The following is an 18,864-nucleotide window of genomic DNA, read 5'->3' as shown; positions in this document are numbered from 1 at the left end:
AGGACACAAGTCTGCCCCCTTTTTTTTTTTTTTTTTTTTTTTAACATTCACTCTATTGCTTACTTCAAAACTGAGGGTAGATGGGCATGGGAGGGGGTATATAGGGAATTTCCTTGCAGCTCTTTCCAGTGTCCAATTGCCTGGAGGTAGCTGCAGGTAATACCTTGTTCGAGTAAGCGTAAAGGTGTCCTGTCCTGTACTGTTCTCTAAGAAAGGAAATTCTACTGGTAAGTAACATCACTTTTTTTTTTTTTTTTTTTTGTCATAAGAAAGGCAATTGTTTGATACACAGTACTTGAACAAACTTAGAAGGCATTTTGTTAGGATTTACATATACTTTTAAGGGTCAGTTTTAAATTGCTCATGTTTAAGCAGTTAAAGTGGAGGGCCACCCTGAAAAAAAAATACATTAAAAATTAGAAAAAAAATCAGAAAAAAAAAAAAAGATTTTTTTTTTTTTAACTTGCCAGAAATGCCTGTTGCTAGGCACATCATCCTAATCTGCCTCTTCCTCCTCCGCAGAGATCTTCTGATCTTCTCTCCTCCGTGCTGCGTCTTCTGCGTAATGGGTTGCGTATTCTGGGAACTGTGTGTCCCAGAACACAGCGTGCCCCATTCACAAAGCGCTGAGCGACTCGCGCTTGCGCAGTAGGAAACGGGCAGTGAAGCCGCAAGGCTCCACTGCCTGTTTCCCTTAGCCAAAATGGCGGCGCCGGGACCCCAGACCGAGGGTCGGGTCAGCCTCGGGCGGCCGACATCGTGGGTGCCCTGGACAGGTAAGTCTGCTTATAAAAAGTCAGCAGCTACAGTGTTTGCAGCTGCTGACTTTTAATTTTTATTTTATTTTTTTAAACCGGCCCTCCTCTTTAAATTCCATCCCCATTTTGTTAGATTTTTTTTTTTTTTTCAAATGTTTTTATTGAGGTTTACAAGGTACAAAAAAAATTGTACATTGGTAACAAAAGCATTAAAATAAAATAAGTACAGATAATTAAACATTACCAAGCAGAGGTGAGTTGACTGAATCAACAAATATGTAATATTGTGATATAATAGAATATCAGTTGGGATCTTTGAGCTGTGGTCTCAAAAGGCATTGACGATGAGCATGGGGGAAAAAAAAAAACTATTGTAAATGTATGTAAAACAAATAAATTAAGAGGGCAAAGATGCCAGTGGGTGTTTAGGGGTAGTTGGATAGAATGGAAGGTTGTCAGATATCATCATGGCCAGGTTCCGACACTATGGCCTGGCTTATCCCAGTGAGAGAACCAATATTTGTCCTTAATGTTCCCTTCTGAAATAAAATATAGTAGACAAAAAAGAGAGGGAAGTTGGCAGTTAAGTGTAGGGTGGGAGAAGGGAGAAAGGTGTCCAGTTAGATATAAGAGTCGAGATAGCCACTCCATATGGGAAGTGTAACAGGGAGGGGAATATTATTTGCATTCAAGGTAGTAGCAGTGAATCATTGAAGCCTGGGGGTAGGTAATGGTCAAGCCAAGGTTTTCATATTCAAACTTGGGTATGTTATCAAGAATAGCTTCCTTTTTTGCATGCATAATGGCTTGCATTACTGTGTTTAACTGTATTCAGAGTGAAGTAGATTTCCATGCTTTCGCTATGGTTTGCTTTGCTGCCGTGGTTACAAAGAGCAGAAGTTGAAATTGACGGTGAGTAATGGGATGTGGTTTGCTGTTTAACCACTTCCCTAGAGATGGGATCTTGCATCCTGGGCGGTCGTCATATGGTGTCCTCAGCTTTCCGGCGGTATAGGGGCGAACGTCACGGAGGAGCCAATGCCTGTGCCCGGCGGCAACTATGTCCACCAGGCACTCATGTTTGCTCGTTACAGAGCAGAAACCTGAATCTGTGTGGACACAGATCCATGGCCAGTCAAGGGAGAGGAAAGACATTGGGGGTTATTTACTAAAGGAAAATCCACTTTGCACTAAAAGTGCACTCGCTGTAGATCCGAAGGGGGCATGCAAGCAAAATAAACAGCATTTTAGCCTGCACATGTTTGGATTATGAAATCGGCAGAGCTTCCCCTCATTTCAGATCTACCCCTCAGGTTTACAGCTACTGCACTTCCAAGTGCACTTGTAGTGCAAAGTGGATTTGCCTTTTGTAAATAACCCCCATTGTCTATTCCCAGTATATAGGAACACGGATCGGTCTCCTCCCCAACTCATTCCCCTCCCCCACAGATAGAATCACTCCCTAGGTAACACGTTTAACCCCTTGATCGCCCCCTAGTGTTAACCCCTTCCATGCTGGTGACATTTCTACAGTAAAAGGTGCATTTTTATAGCACTGATCATGGTATAAATGGCAATGGTCCCAAAATAGTGTCAAAAGTGTCCGATATGTCTGCTGCAATGTCAGTCACGATAAAAATCACAGATCGCACCCGTTACTAGGAAAAAAAATTATAAATACCTTAAATCTATCCCCTATTTTGTAGGTGCTATAACTTTTGCGCAAACCAATCAACATGCGCTGGTTGCGATTGCTCTCGCTCTTTCTTTTTCGCTCTCTATCTCTAATCTCTATCTCTCACAAAATATTGAAGAAGAAACAACAAACTTGTCACCCTTTTTTTGTTTATAGCATAAAAACTACAGAGATCAAAAGCTCTATTTGTGGGGGAAAAAATGATAAAACATTTAATTTGGGTACAGTGTTGCATGACTGCGCAATTGTTAAAAATGTTAGTGCTGAAAATTGGCCTGGGCAGGAAGGGGTGAAAATGCCCTGTATTAAAGGGGTTAAAAGTGCTATAGCTGGGTCAGGAGGTAAGTGAGGAAAAAGTAGAGGATTTTAAAAACCTCCATCCAAAAGGAACTGACAATGGGGCATTCCCACCAAATGTGGACATATGTGCCTGGGGTAGTGAAAAAAACTACCATCCGGTAAAAACTTTGAGGTTGTTTTCAAGAGCCACTGTATTTGGAGTGGCCGATTTTGGCTGCCTGCCAAATCTGGGCCCAATTCAGATGTTTTGGTTGGAGGTCAGTCTTCCCTTTTTTGTTTGTGTAAGATGGGGGAGAAAAGGTGGTGTTTGAGAGTAGCTGCACATATGATGCTGCGTTCAAACACTCTGAAATCAGGGGTTGTTGTGTTAGGGGTGTGTAATTAAAAAAATAAATAAAAATAGTTTGTAAATAACAGAAGGTTTCTGAAGGGAGATCATGCGATTCACGTAAGGTAGGGAAGGGGGGGAGTAATATGGGATTGAAAGAAATGGTGGGCACGAATCAGTCCAGCATTAGACCAGGCGGAGAAGGAGAGATTGGAGAGGACCAGGCTGGGTTGAAGGAAGGATAGGATATCTTGTTATGCTTGGATTAAAGACCGAAGCAGGTTTTTAATTTGTCCCAAATAGATGGGCAGTATTAATGGGTTTGGTGATGGTCCGGCATAAGATATTTGCAATAGAAGGGGTCACAGTCAACTGAGTCTATAGCTACACATAGTGGAGTTTCCGTAGTAGCATGGTATTTGGGGAGTTGTGCCAATTTAGCTGCGTAGTAATATTTGGGTTTGTTCCAAATTGTATGGCTTTGTTATAACATGGGTAATGTGAAGGAATCGTTACTGGTACTCTAAACAGTTAGAGAAATTTTAGGAAGGATAGACCTTTTGATAGCCTACCCATCCAAGCCAATGGCAAGTATGAACAGGTTGTAAGGAGTTTAGAAATTCGAGTTAATAAATGAGGATAATTCATTGCATAGAGATCCTTTGGGTTTGCTGTTAGTATGAGATGTGTCGTGGACCAGGCAAATGGGACGAAATCGTGTAGTTGGTTTTGAAGAGCAGATGGGATCGATATGTTTAAGGCTTTGGATTTTTGTGGGTTTGTTTAAGCCCGATATTTGTCCAAATTTAGAAAGGATATCCATCAGTGTCGGTGATGATGATAAAGGGGATGTCAGAAATATCATCTTCAAACATGCATATTTTATGGTGATGGCCTCCAAGCTATGGAACTTTAATATCCTGGTTAGACTGGTGGGCTAGGGGTTCAATTGCTAGCGCAAAGAGTATAGGGGGCAACCCTGTCGGGTTCCTCAATGGCAAAGGCATTGGCGCAATAACCGGAGTAGGATAAATAAGCTTTAGGATGGTGGTGATTTAGGATGGCAATCCACCTTAGGAAATGGGTACCAAAACCTCCAATGTCGAAGCATAGAATATAGATAGGACCAGGATAATGAATAAAACTGCTTTCTGATATCCAGAGAGAGGAAATGGGCAGGGATGCGGCGTGTTCATGCTGCATGAGCTAGGAGTATAGCTCAGCGGATATTGCCACCCGCTTGTCTAGAGGGGATTAACCCAGTTTGATCTTTTTTATCAGGATACCAATAATAGGATGGAGATGGGTAGTGAGAATTTTGGCTAATATTTTAATGTCTATATTGAGTATTGATATTGGTCTGTAGTTTGAGCAAGATATAGTATATGTATTTGGTTTTGGAATCATAGATGTAGAGGCTGTGAGTGATTCTGTACGGAATGAGTGAACTTGGAGGGAATTTAAAGGCTGCAACCATGAGAGGGGATAACAATGTTGCAAAGTGTGTATAATAGGTGGCGGATAAGCCATCGGTGCCAAGGCGTTTGCAAGGTGTCAGTGACCTTAGTGTTCTGAATCCCAATGTCTGATGGGATGTTTTAGGGATTCCCGATGGGATGAGGAGAGGGTGGGGGGATTAAATTGCGGACAAGTTTATCTAGTTTAGATTGGTCAAACTCAATATTGTTTCTATATAGTTTAGTTTTCTTTTGAATTCCTGTAGGATTTTTAGCAGGTTACTGGTGTAAATATCTTTGGATAATTTTAAGCGGACATGTTTCGGACTGTAGGCCGCATTACGTAGAGCCAAGACTAAAAAGGTATCTGGTTTGTTTGCTTTCATATAGAAAACATGTTTAGACTTATGGAGAATCTTTTTGGCTGACTACGTCAAGAAAAGATCGAGTTCCAAATGTGCTTTTATCATACAAAATTGTATTGGATGAAGAGGGTGGTGTTTGAAAATTCTCTGAAGCCAAATAAAAAGCATCCTCTAATCATTTCGCTTACGATGGTGAGATGCTTGACTGATAGATACGTCTGAGGCTTGAGTGCTTCCCAGCGGGTCTCTATCAGTGGCTTTATTATCAACCAGATAATTTTTGATAACCTTTTCAACATCCTGACAATAGGTAGGATTAGCAAACTGTCATTAATGTACCAGGTACGGAGTTTGGGCCGTGGGATTAATGATGAGAAGGTAGTCGAGACCACATTATGGTCAGACCAAGAGCAAGGATTAAGTGAATCTAAGATGAGTGCTGAGGTGCCCACGCTCAGAAATGATCTATTCTGGAAAATTGTGGGGATGGGAATAAGGGGTATATTGACGTCTAGCTGGCTGTTGTTCCCGCCATGAGTCAATGAGGGAATATTGGTTGAGAAGTTAAGGCGTGGGCAATCGGAGTTGGGGATTGTTCCAGGAAAGGGTACAATGTTAGGTTGGAATCTTCCCATTCCCCCCCCCCCCCCAGAATGAGGGTGCCTGTTTTCTGGGTTTCTATTACAGATAATGAGATGGAAATGATATTGTGTTTCTATTAGGGGGGTAGGAGGAGACAATTGTAACATCGCTGTCTAACAGAAGGCATTGGGTATCACCCTTCAGGGTCTTTGCTTTCCATTGCAAAACTACATTTACCCTCCGTAAGAAACTCAATCAGTACACCTCTTTTTGTTTGGTCAGCCAAGGCTGTGTATACCCAAAGGTAAGTAATGCTAAAAAATTTGGGAGAGGACGGTGCTGTGACATGAGTTTCCTGGAAGCAAACCACATAAGTTTGGAGAGAGAGCGTAAAACTTTTCTGCATTTAGGAGGGGAGTTAAGACCTTGAACATTAAGTGTTAATACGTTCAGAGAGGCCATCTTTCGAGACTAGGATTTAGGGTCGTGAGTACCATAATGTTATGGTGTAATCTGAAGTGAAAGAATGCAGGGAGGGGTATGGGATAGGGAAAGGTTAGGGAGGGGGAACAGTCAAAATGGAATAAAATAAGTTATCTCGAGAGAGAAAAAAATGTATAGAAATGTAGAATAGAAAAATAAAAAATAGAAAAAAATGGCTCCGAATTGGAGCAAGTATCCAAGGGGTGGTGACTAATAACTCACCAGCTGGTGGGTACTGTTGGTCCATAGTGTCCAAACAACTAGGTGGGGCACTTGAGGAAAAAATGGAAGAGCAGTGGGCTGTCTCTGGGACTGACAGCCATTAAACAAGTTAAGGAATAATACAGTAATAACAAGCGAGTCATAAGAATGTGACAGGCATGTAACAGGTTAAAATGTTAGAATATGGAACTGATCAACTCTGGGTAGGATTTGTATGGTGGTTAACCGATTGAAGAAGAAAAATGGTCAGCGAAAGGTAAACCAATGTTTTTATGGCCTAGGTTCTTGGTGCAAGTGAACAGACAGAGTAAACCATTAGGTGGTTTCCTCCAGACATGATTCTTGCCATTCAGGCCAAAGAGTTCAATCTTTGTTTCATCAGACCAGAGAATTTTTTGTTTCTCATGGTCAGAGTCCTCCAGGTGGGCTGCCATGTGCCTTTTTACTGAGGAGTGGCTTTGTCTGGCCACTCCACCAATCAGGCCTGTATTGTAGAGTGCTGCAGGGATGGTGGTTCTTCTGGAAGGTTCTTGGTCACCTCCCCGAGTAAGGCCCTTCTCCCTCTGATCGCTGAGGGTGGCTCGCTCTAGGAAGAGTCCTGTTGGTTTCAAACTACCATTTATGGATGGTGGAGGCCACTGCTCATTGGGACCTTCAATGCTGCAGAAATGTTTCTGTACCCTTCCACAGATTTTTGCCTAGATACAATCCTGTCTCTGAGGGCTACAGACACTTCCTTGGACCTCATGGCTTACTTTGTTCTCTAACATGCACTGTTAACTGTGGGATATATATAAGTAAAGTATAAAGTCACACTGTAAGTCTTACAACTTTCAGGTCATGGCAGTGTGAACTGAACTTAAATGTGAGTAGCACTTTATATGCCATTTAGCCCAATCCAGCTGCAGCTTATTTATGTGCCACATAGTCAGAGGGACTGGATGCTGCACTTGTGCCCTCCTGGTCACACTAAAACACCAGGATTGGACGCACATGGGCTCAATGTCCAGTGTGAATGAGGACTAAAGGGGGGGTGGATGGGTGATGGTCAAATGAATGGCCGTTTATTTTGGTTCTCTGTGTATGGCAGTCACCTTCCCTCCCCCTCTACTTTTATTGACTTTCCATTTTACAATTAACAGGCAAAACCCTCCACGGTTGAAGTTTTGGAAAAAATGGAAAAGGTAAGGTTTCTTTTCACTGAAAATTCATTATAGATGTATGTACTAAAGTGATATTTCATAAGGAAATACAATTCTGTGTTAAACTGGTTTTCTGCTTTTATTACAAACATTTAAAATCCAGCTCCAGGCAACTAAAAAAATATCCCTTGCAATGGGGCTGTGCTTGCACTTCAAGGGTTAATTGCTCCATCAGATCTAGATCTAACAAAAATTTACTAGATAAAGCAAAGAGATTGCACTATAGATTTAATGCAATAAGAAATGTGTATGTGTGTGTACATGTATGTATGTGTGTATATATTTGTGTGTGTGTGTGTATATGTATATATGTATGTGTGTGTATATGTGTGTATATATATATATATATATATATATATATATATATATATATATATATATATATATATATATATATATAATGTGTATATGTATATCTATCTCCCTCTCCCCAATAATCCCAGATCCTAACACATGTGCTAGTCTCTGTATGGCATGTACATATATTGTGGGAGCATCACAATGGAAAAATGGTGACACTCGCTCTCATCTTGTATTGTGAAACATATGTACAGTAGCTACCTTACTACTGGGTAATACTAGTTGCTTGGATGTCAGTGACCCAGCACAAGTAAGCAGAATGTCAGTGAAGTGAAAAACTGATCTATATACTTTATTAAAATCAATGACTTGGAGAGCACCAAAGATATTGCATCAATATCCATAACCGGAACCATGTTTAATAAAAAAAAGTTAGCATCGGCAACCTCCATACTTACAAAGCACAAGTTTTATTTACTGTGTGATTGGCCATGTATTTTTGCATGGATAAGAAAGTTCTCTTAAGTTAGGGTGAACTTTTATCTTTGCGTCCTATAAATCGGTGACCTTAACGTGGTTGTAAACCCTTACATTCTACCCAGTGAAACGACTAGCCTTAGGTGATGCACAGAGCTGAAACAAATCTCCTACATAACTTGTACCTTTTTAGCTGCAGTTTTCTGTTCTATAAAGCTAATCAAAGTGCAGAATTTATACAACTTGTCAGAAAGCTGGGGATGGGAGCTGAAATGACATTCTGCAGAGCTCAGTGACAGCTGATTGGAGGGAAGGGACAAACCCCCCTTCACATAGCTCACAGGAACAGAGCTGAGGCTGTCAGTCAGCTGGTGCTCCCACCTGTCACCATTTTTCTCTTGGTGTCAGGAAAACTTGTCAGAATTTATTCATGCTAATAGAGGAACAAGGCAGCAGATAAGTGACACTTGGTACCCTTAACTGAGACAAGTACACACTATATGGGGATATACTTTGTTCATGTTTCATGTTTGCGGTTTACAACCACTTAAGGAAAAATCCAAATTTTTGTGATGAAGCTTGTCACAATTTTATTTGGTTACTATTGGAGACTGTGCCAGTTGCGATCTATATCTATAGCTAACTTTAGATGGATGGATAGATCTATTTTCTTGCAAATGGTCTTTATGCTTGTTCTGTCTTTTTGCAGCTAAAGGTTTTCACATCGTACAAGATTGTTTGGAGCTGGTAGATGTTGTATTTTTATAGTTCAAAATCTTTCCTTTTAGGAAATCCAGTCCCTGGAAGAGTTTCAGGATAAAAATCAGAAGCTGAGGAAGATTTGGGTTGGAAGGCTGCTTCTTTATTCAACCATTTTGTACCTTGCAACTTGCATAGTTGTTTATAACTGGCACCTTCCTGATGGATTGCCAGCAAGATTCCTGGTTCTTATTCCATTTCTGCTTGTTCCAGCATTGTAAGTTTTTGTTTGTCTTTAATCTGTTTTTTTTTATTTTTTGCAATGACAAACCACCACTTGCAAATTAAGACATTTTTACTAAGGAAAAAAAACCTTTCATTTGCATTGCAAATGAGACGTTAATGTATATGGTCTATGCAGAGGCCAGTTTGGCCAGCAGCTTATACTTTCTCTGCTGGTAATCCTTGTATGTGCCATGCTGCACTTTCTGCCAACAGATATCGGACATGTAACTAAATGCAATGTACAGGTTATTGTACAGTGAGATTAAAAAGTGTAGTTATTTGATGGCTGCGTCTTTGAGTTGGCCCCTTTACTGTGTGTGATTTTATCCTGTAATTTTCAAGTCTGTTGCAGATCAAACTGATGGCCATAAAAAAGACATGTCGGGTGATCTGGTTTCTCAGTGTATGCCAGCTTTAGTGGACACATGAAATTTATGATGCATTTTAACAAATGTTAGGTAATCTTGCTGCATCAGTTGCAGGGAATAATAGTCTTGCAGTATCATATTTGCAAAGCCAGGGTTAGAAAAAGTATAGAGGATATTGGACTGTTCATAGTATGTTGTGCTTTTTTACTTTTTATTGCCTCGCAATATTTTTAAATCAAAATGTTCAAAAATGTAAATTTTATAGGTGTGGAACTGATATTTCATATGACACTATAGAAAACCTTTGTTTCTCATTAATTTGTCGATTTTACCTTTTTGATATAGGCATTGTGGAGAAATTAATCTGCAATATTCATACGTCACTGAAATCACATCAGTTTTTTTCCCCCTTTTTAGGGCCCATTCAAAGCAGCCAGGCACTCACTATAGTCAAGTAGAAGACAAGCCCACCAGTGTGCGCTGTTGGGTGTTGTGATTCCTTGTTACAATTTTATTGAAATATCACAATTGCATTTCATTTAACTGTATAAACAGTGTGTTGCCATATGGTAATGTGTGCTGCACTGCATAAAAGTTGCAGACGCGCATATACTGTATATGAACAAGGTACATGGAAAACAGTTGTTTGTTTTTATGTGCCCTTTGCGTTCTGATCAACGCACCTGGAGTGAACGATCCTAAAACTAGATTTGACAAATGGTGAGGAGGCAATTTGTCATTATCCTCCCTGCCCCTTTTAATGGAAAGTCATTCATGATCGTTATCTATTGCATATAAAAGTGAAGCAATAACTGCGTGTGAAGAAAAAAAGTGGGGAAAAAACCCTAAATGCAATTTTTTGGAAAATAAATTCAAACTTCAGAAATAATTCTCAATGTCCATTAATACCTCAGACTGCTTTTAATTGTCAAAAAGGGGTAATTTTGGAAGGTATTTGTACTGTCCTGGCATTTTAGGGGCTCAAGAAATGATAGGCCTTCAGTACATCAGGATTCATTCATTTTAAAATTTATATACCATGGTTTGTAGTCTCTCTAACGTTCAGAACGGATTTGAGTTATTTTTATCAAAGTAATGTAGTAGACCACATTTTGGCCTAAATTTGAATGAAGAAAGATTTGCAAAAGTTTATAAGAGAAACTTAAGTAATACATGTATTGGATGAGCATGTTTGGGGTGGAGGAACTTGACTGCAGAGTCCTGACCTCAACCAAATAGAACACCTTTGGGATGAAATGGAGCAGACACTGCGAGCCAGACCTTCTTGTCCACATCAATGCCTGACCTCACAAATGCGCTTCTGGAAGAATGATCAAACATTCCCATAGACATACTCCTGAACCTTGTGGTCAGTTTTCCAAGAAGAGTTGAAGCTGTGATAGCTGCAAAGGGTGGTATTGAACCCTACTGAGTGTGACTGGGATGCCGTTATGTTCATGTGCGTGTAAAGGCAGGTGTCCCAATACTTTACAATATATATACTCACACATAGTAATGGCTGTGTTGAGGGACTTCTAGTGGAACTGTGATGTGTGGCGGGCAGACACTTGATACTTTGTGGGAACTGACACTGACATCACCAGTGGCAATGATTCCGTTATATACACTGTCGCTGTACTGGCTGGGAAAAGGTTAACATTTAGGGATTAATCAAAGGGTTAACTGTGTGTACTGTTTTTACTAAGCAATGTGCTGGTTTTTACTCCCTGCTTTTGTAACAATGTTTTTAATTCTCTAGTCTGCTTTCAGAAAATGTTTTGGGATTTTTTTTGAATGCCATTTTTACATAAAAACCAATATCTTTTGCCTTATGAACACATATTTTATTTATTTTTTTTTTTTTTTCTTTCTATCTGCCCATCAACATTTTTAACAGAATATGGGGTGCAAGAACGATGCTCATTGTATGGTTTGCCAGACGTACCGAAAGAAATAGTAAGTTGTTTGTTTTTTTTTTCTTCCACTTTTACAGCAGATTTGAGATAATGCCTACTTTTATATTTGTTGCATGTTGCCATTCACCTAGCGTTAATAAAATTGCAGCTTGCCTTCTTAGATGCATTTTTCTAGAACTTTTTTTTTTCTGTCATTTGTTTATTTTAATAGGGGTAGGGGGCAGCTGTTTGCCATTAACCCTGTCTGCTTTGTGCTGACTGATTTAATTATCAGTTGTACACTAGATTTGAACATTTTCAGTTTTAACAAATTGTTAAATATTGAGGCGCTGAGCATCTCCATTGTATGTTAATGAGAGGGATGTTGGCTTATCCTTACCTTTTTAGCTCTATTGACAGACTCACACTAAACTTGTAACCTGACACTGTCTCCCAGGGCACGCAGCGCCGGAATGAAGATCACCTCTTCCCCCTCCCTCTCCGCAGTCATCTGGGACAAGTCACAGGTCCCAGATGATTGCCCGGCCAGTCAGTGCGCAGCATGCACAGTGCTTGCCCAGCTGTGAAGCACAGAGAGGAGCAGGCTTCGTTCGCCTGCTTTACTGGACCGAGTGTCCGATTTTAATAAGTCAGCAGCTACATTTTTGTAGCTGCTGACTTTATATGGGTCCATGGTCCTGGGCTTCGCAACTCCTGGAGACAGGGCCACTGATAAAGAGGGTACCACTGGTCCTCCTGTGCAGGGCCCAGGCCCCATCAGTTCAGCACGGGGACAAGGCACTCGGATCCTGGAAAGGAGGGAGTGACTGGCGCAGCAGGGGGAAATTACAGGAACCAATCCCCTGTGTGGGCCTCCCTGCAGCAGCTGAAAGCTGGCTTCTCCTCCTCCCACTGGCTTTCAGCTGTTGTAGGGAGAGGCATACATGGCATTGGTTCCTGTAATTGCCCCCCTCCATGCCTATCACCCCCTCCTGTCCATGATCAGATTCCCCTTTGCCCTGTTGGCTTCATTTCCTCTGCCTCCCACCAGCTTTCAGTTGCTGCAGGGGGGAACTACAGGGGATCTGTTCTAGTAAATACCCCCTCCACACAAATCCTGTAGATGGACTCCTTCCCCCTGCTATCCTATGTTCCCCTCCTGCAGTGCTGTTGGCTACTCCTTTTCCTCCCACCAGCTGGTACAGGGGATAGCTCCAGGATGGAGAGCGTGTCAGGTAGACTGTACCGGGCCCCACGGTTTCTAAAAGCAGTCCTGCCTGGAGATAACTGGCAGTGTGCTGTTGCCTCAGGCTTCAAGTTCTTGCCTTTAAATGAAAATTCAAACATTTTGGTTCCAGAATTTATTGGTAAAGAAAACACCCAATGTGTTTTGGGAAAATACCCTACCCTATGGACCTTTTGCGAGAGTATCATGCACATGCCATCAAAGTTGGAGATTGATTTGAGGTCTTTAGGTTTTGACAAACTGAGGTAGAGCTGCACAATTCTGTCTAAAATGAGAATCACAATGTTTTTGCTTAGACTATCGCGATTCTCACATTAAAACATAAAAATTGTGCCAACTTTACTGTTTTAGGTTTTTTCTTTTATTCATTGAAGTGTATTTTTTCCCAAAAAATTGTGTTTGAAAGACCGCTGGGCAAATACAGTGTGACATAAAATATTGCCACAATTGACATTTTATTCCCTAGGGTCTCTGCTAAAATATTTATAATGTTTGGGGGCTCAAAGTAATTTTCTAGCAAAAAATATTAATTTTAACTTAAACAAGTGTCAGAAAAAGATTTAGACTTTAAGTGGTAAACTTCTGCATTTATACATTGTTAAAAACTTGGGAGACTGCCTGTATTTTTTTATATTTATTTATTTACACACACGTTTATCCCTTTGATCTAAGAAGGAAGCGTTACAATGTTTCATGTTAAAAACTTGACAGACTGCCCAGATGTTTTCTTTTGACAGCTGAGTGAGCATATACGTCTCTAATAGATGCAACTTGTTATATGAAAGAATCGGCAAACTCTGCAATAGAGATAGTCAGGGGGGTTGAATCGAGATCACCATTTTTTAACGATTAATTGTGCAGCTCTACTGTGAGGGTTTGAACACACCTTTTGCCATAGGATGCATTGCTGAAAATCATGTTGTGCATTAGTATGTTGATGTCATCCTTTAGACCTCTCACACCACGCCGCCCATAGCGTTAGCGGTAAAACGCCGCTATTTTTAGCAGCGTTTTACCGTCGGATTTGCGGCACATTTGGCCCGCTAGCAGGGCGCTTTTACCCCCGCTAGCGGCAGAGAAAGGGTTAAAACCGCCGGCAATAGCGATGTTTTGCCGGCGGTATTACAGCGCTGCCCCATTGATTTCAATGGGGAGTAGCGGTGGAGGAGCCATGGGTTGCAGGAAAGAAATTCGCTAGACAGTGTTGACGGGAAGCCATCCCGCCAGGAGAACACAGTGATTATTGCTAGTGGCTATAATAATTGCATGTAATGGCTACAATAATTTCATGCAAAAGCCTCAAGTATGTCTGTCTCTGGAAATCCTCTCCAGCATTATGTAAGCAAAACATTGTTGGGCCTATTCTATATGCCATAAGTTGACTACCACTGTTGTAAACAAATTTGGACAATCCAGTTGTAATTCTTGACGTTTTTTCAGATGACTCGCTGGACGAGTTAAAAACACAGAAGAAAAAGATTGTAAGTAGACTTATTTTTTTTTTCTTGAATCTTGTTTAGTTTGTTGCATATCAAAAACCTTCTATAGTGTTAGTAGAATACTGTTCATGATACATTTTATTTTTTATTTTTTTTCCACACACTTCTGAACTAAGAGCTACTAAAACTTGAAAAAATGGGAGTCCATACCAATATCTGCTGCTGCACAGGCAGTTGTGTTCCTTTTTTCTATTTCAGTGGTTGTTTTCCCTCAAAAGACAAAAATACAACAGTACTTTACAGTAGCAAAGTGTACAGATGTACAAAGTAAGGCCCCTTTCACACTGACGTTCCGTTCAGGCCCGCCTGTCAGTTTTTCAGGCGGACCTGAACGGGTGCTCCATAGAGCTCTATGGAGCGTCGGATGTCAGCGGTGACATGTCCGCTGACATCTGACCCGCTCCGATCCGAAAAAGTGTAACGGAGGAAAAGGCTATTTTTTCCATCCGTCATCAGATCGGGTGATGACGGGCCATTCCCAAGGGTCCTTCTGAATCCGCTCGCCCTTATAATTCCCTCCCAATACGGTTGTATTTTTATGCATTCCCACCACAGATGCGCAAAGGTCCCCGGGGTGTCACAGCCTCTCTAACAGGTTGGAGGGCTCTCTGCCCCCCAACCCTTTACGCTCTTTGGGGGGGTCAAATGCCATCTTGCTAGTAATTTATATCACATGTCCATATAGCACCACTGTCCTGTAGAGCTGCACGATTCTGGGAAAAATGAGAATCGCGATTCTTTTGCTTGGAATGAAGATCACGATTCTCAAAAAACTGTTTTATTTGAAAAATTTACAATCTTTCACAACATTAAGTTATCAAACCAAATGGCAATAAAATAAGCCATACAGAAAAGGGAGATCATCACTATAACACTGGATAACACATGAATGTGATTTTGCATGTAGTGGCCACTGGCCACATCCCTGGATTGTATAGAACATACAAAGGACTGTTCCTCCCCCTTGGATGGGACTTTTAAGGCCACAAACAAACACTGACGTGCATTAGAAATCTGATTTCACATAATGGTCAATGGTTAAAAAGAATAATTTGTTTTGCTTTGTTTGTCACATGTATTATACCACATCTAGTGGTTTAAGCCTTTAACCATTGATCATTGTTGTATGATCTATCTGTTTATGTAAAAATAAATCAATTTTCTGACGCACTTCAGTGTTTGTGGCCTTAAAAGTTCCATCCAAGGGGGATTTGGGAACAGTTCTTTGTTCTAAAATAACTTAAGCCATAATACTGGCTTCAATCAAACAAAATGTGAAATAAATAAATTACAATTTCTTCAAAAAACATTCAGGTAACCGTTACTAATAGATCATCTTCACTGTCACTGTCAGTGTTACCTAAGAACAGATAAGAGTGTAAATCCAAGGAGACAAGCGTTCGGATAGTTGTTGCTGTGAGCATGAAGCTGGAACTGGTGCCCCTTCGCTTTGTGCAGCTTTGAAAAAGCTACCCAAGGTTCAGGGTGTGAATGTAGTGGCCACTGGCCACATTACCGGATTGTATAGAACAAAGGATTGTTCCTTCCCCCTTGGCCTGGATGGGACTTTTAAGGCCACAAACACTGAAGTGCATTAGAAATTAGATTTTACATAAAGATGGATCACTCACATAATGAACAATGGTTAAAAATCATAATTTGTTTTGCTTTGTTTGTCACATATATTATACCACATCTAGTGGTTTATGCCTTTAACCATTGATCATTGTTGTGTGATGTGATCTATCTTTTTATATAAAAATAAATCAATTTTCTAACATTTCTAACAATCACTGTTTGTGGCCTTAAAAGTCCCATCCAAGGGGGATTTGGGAACAGTCCTTTGTTCTAAAATAACTTAAGCCATAATACACTGGCTTAAAACAAAATGTGAAATAAAGAAATTACAATTACTTCAAAAAACATTTAGGTAACAGTTCATCTTCACTGTCAGACAGTGTTGCCTAAGAACAGATGAGATTGTAAAATCCTAGGACAAGAGTCTGGATTGTTGCTTTGAGCCTGAGGCTGCAACTGGTGCCCCTTCACTTTGTGCAACTTTGAAAAAGCTACCCAAGGTTCAGGTTGTGAATGTACTGTAGTGGCCACATCCCTGGATTGTATAGAACAAAGCACTGTTCCTTCCCCCTTGGCCTTTGGATGGGACTTTAACACCCCTTTCACACCAGGGCGTTTTGCAGGCGATATAGCGTTAGAAATAGCGCCTGCAATCCGCCCTAAAGAAGCTGCACCATTGTGTGTAGTGTGAAAGCCCCGAGGGCTTTCACACTACAGCGGTGCGCTGGCAGGACTTGAGAAAAAAAGTCCTGCCAGCAGCTTCTTTGGAGCGGTATGTTTTTACCGCTCCTCCACCGCTGCTCCCCATTGAAATCAATGGGGCAGCGCTGTAATACCGCCGGCAAAACTCTGCTATTGCGGCGTATTCCCAGCGGTTTTAACCCTTTCGTCTCCGCTAGCGGGGGTAAAAGAGCCCCTCTAGCGGCCGAAATGCGCCGCAAATCCAGCAGTAAAACGCCGCTAAAAATAGCGGCCTTTTACCGCCGACGCAATGGGCGGTGTGGTGTGAAAGGAGTTTTAAGGCCACACTGAAGTGCGTTAGAAATTGATTTATTTTTATATAAAGATGCATCGTCACATACAATGATCAATGGTTAAAAAGATAATTTGTTTTGCTTTGTTTGTCACATGTAGTATTATACCACATCTAGTGGTTATGCCTTTAAAGTGGTGTTGCCACCAAAAATATAACCTAACTTGTATGTGCAGCAAAGGGTCTTAATAAAATTAATTGGATAATAAAAAAATTTTTACTTACCTATTTCTTGCGGTTGGTTGCTAGGTGGTCCCACGAAATCTGCCTCTTCCATTGCCTGGGCTAAAAACGTCACTTCCCTCGGCAGCCCGGCTCGCTAAGGCTCCTGGGAGAAGTATGTCACCATTTCCCAGGATGCCTTGGGCATCACCGAGGGTGTAGTGTCATATTTTGCTGCCTATCACAGGATGCTGCGGAAGTGACGTTGCCGCCAGAAATTGCGTACTGCGCATGCGCGATGCGTTCCAAACACTCGCGCCGTGCGTTCCAACAGGCAGCAAAATATGACACTACAACGGCGCTCGATATAGCGCTGACTGCGCATGCGCGAGATCTAATCGAACGGGTGGTGCATGCTGGTCTTTTATCAGCGCACTCTCCCGGAAGAGGATGCCTGTGGGCTTCACATGCCCACAGGCAAAATGACAACCGTCAGGAGACTGTTTTATAAAATCTTTTTTAATGACAAAACAGCATGCTGCTGGATGGAAAAAACGAAAAAGCAAGTGTTAGATTTAATTATAATAATGATTGTCAGTATGCAAAAAAAAACAAAAACGATCAAGACAGTGGAATCCCGCTTTAAGTCTTTAACCATTGGTCATTGATGTTGTGTGATCTCTCTCTTTTTTATGTAAAAATAAATCAATTTTCTAACACACTTCAGTCAGTGTTTGTGGCCTTAAAAGTCCCATCCAAGGGGGATTGGGGAACAGTCCTTTGTTCTAAAATAAGCCATAGTAGTACTCTGGCTTCAATCAAACAAATTTTAAAGAAATTACAATGTAATGAAAAACATTCAGGTAGGTAGTATCATACTACTACCTGAATGTTTTTGAATGGAATTTTAATGTCAGATAAAGATAACAGATTTAAAGATTTTTAGCTAGAAACACGAGCCTATCCACATTTTGTGGCTTCAGTGCAGAACGGCGACAAGTGACAATGTTGCCCCCTGTGCTAAAAACCCTTTCAGAAGTGGAACTGGTTGCAGGAATGCAAAGGTATTTTCTGGCCAGTGCAGACAATCTCGGATACTGCTCCTTGCGAGTCTTCCACCAGACTAACAGATCATCTTCACTGTCAGTGTTGCCTAAGAACAGGTAAGAGCGTAGCTCCAAGGTCAAGCTTTCGGATTGTTCTTGGTGGCCTGAGGCTGGATCTGGTGCCCCTTCACTTGCCGATTAGAAAAAGCTACCCAAGCTCTTTCAAGCCTTCTTTGCATGACATTGTCCACTAGGAGTTGTAGGGGGGCTTTCCTTAACTGTTAGTTTTGACATCTCCTCTTTTAGTCTGTTCTGGACAGCAGTTTTGTTATGTTCATTAACGCAAGTCATCTTAAACCTGGGATCAAGGGTTGTGGCTATGTCGAAGGTCTTGTGTTTTTTTTGGTCCTGATATTTTTCCTCCAGGATACCCCATTATCTTTAATTTCATTGTGCAAATAAGATCAGAGTCATCTTCCTTAACAGCCAAAATAGAAGACTGAAATAGGTGTAGAGCAGGTTTCACAGAAGAGACACTGACATATTGCTCTCCTGAAAGAGCATCTGTGAAGTCTGCCAGTGGGGTGAGAGTCTTGTCCACAGCCTCCAGGATCTCTAGGTCTTGCCATGTTGGCCAGAGGTGCCTAGCCTTGCGGTCAGAAGAGAGGACATGGGTGATTTCAGCTTGTTGCTCAAGTATCCTCCTCACCATAGCCTGCCTAGATCCCCACCTTGTTGGGCACTCTGTCTTGAGCTTGTGGTCTGGTAAACCGAGTTGTTTTTGTGCCTCAGAAAGCTCCCTCTTTCCTCCAACTATAACTAAAACACCCGACAAGCTTTTTGCACAAACCCATAGCACGCTGAATTCGTGGGTCCTTCATTG

At 41.2% G+C, this 18,864-nt stretch overlaps 1 protein-coding gene across 3 annotated transcripts in view; it reads left to right on the top strand.

The window, feature by feature from the left end:
- Positions 1-18,864, top strand: part of LNPK (lunapark, ER junction formation factor) — a 150,909-nt gene that overhangs the window by 60,784 nt on the left and 71,261 nt on the right. For all 3 annotated transcript variants that reach the window (XM_077448064.1, XM_077448062.1, XM_077448063.1), the window contains exons 3-6: positions 7,334-7,375; positions 8,959-9,146; positions 11,420-11,478; positions 14,104-14,144. In XM_077448064.1, the coding sequence (XP_077304190.1) occupies positions 7,334-7,375; positions 8,959-9,146; positions 11,420-11,478; positions 14,104-14,144 (330 nt within the window). The remainder of the gene's footprint in view (positions 1-7,333; positions 7,376-8,958; positions 9,147-11,419; positions 11,479-14,103; positions 14,145-18,864) is intronic.

The sequence above is a fragment of the Lithobates pipiens genome, unplaced genomic scaffold, assembly GCF_037356315.1.
Source record: "Lithobates pipiens isolate NorthernLeopardFrog02 unplaced genomic scaffold, aLitPip1_a1.2 Scaffold_22, whole genome shotgun sequence".
Classification (NCBI taxonomy): domain Eukaryota; kingdom Metazoa; phylum Chordata; class Amphibia; order Anura; family Ranidae; genus Lithobates; species Lithobates pipiens.
Note: the sequence above shows the minus strand (reverse complement) of the source record. Positions and strands in the feature narration are given on the sequence as shown.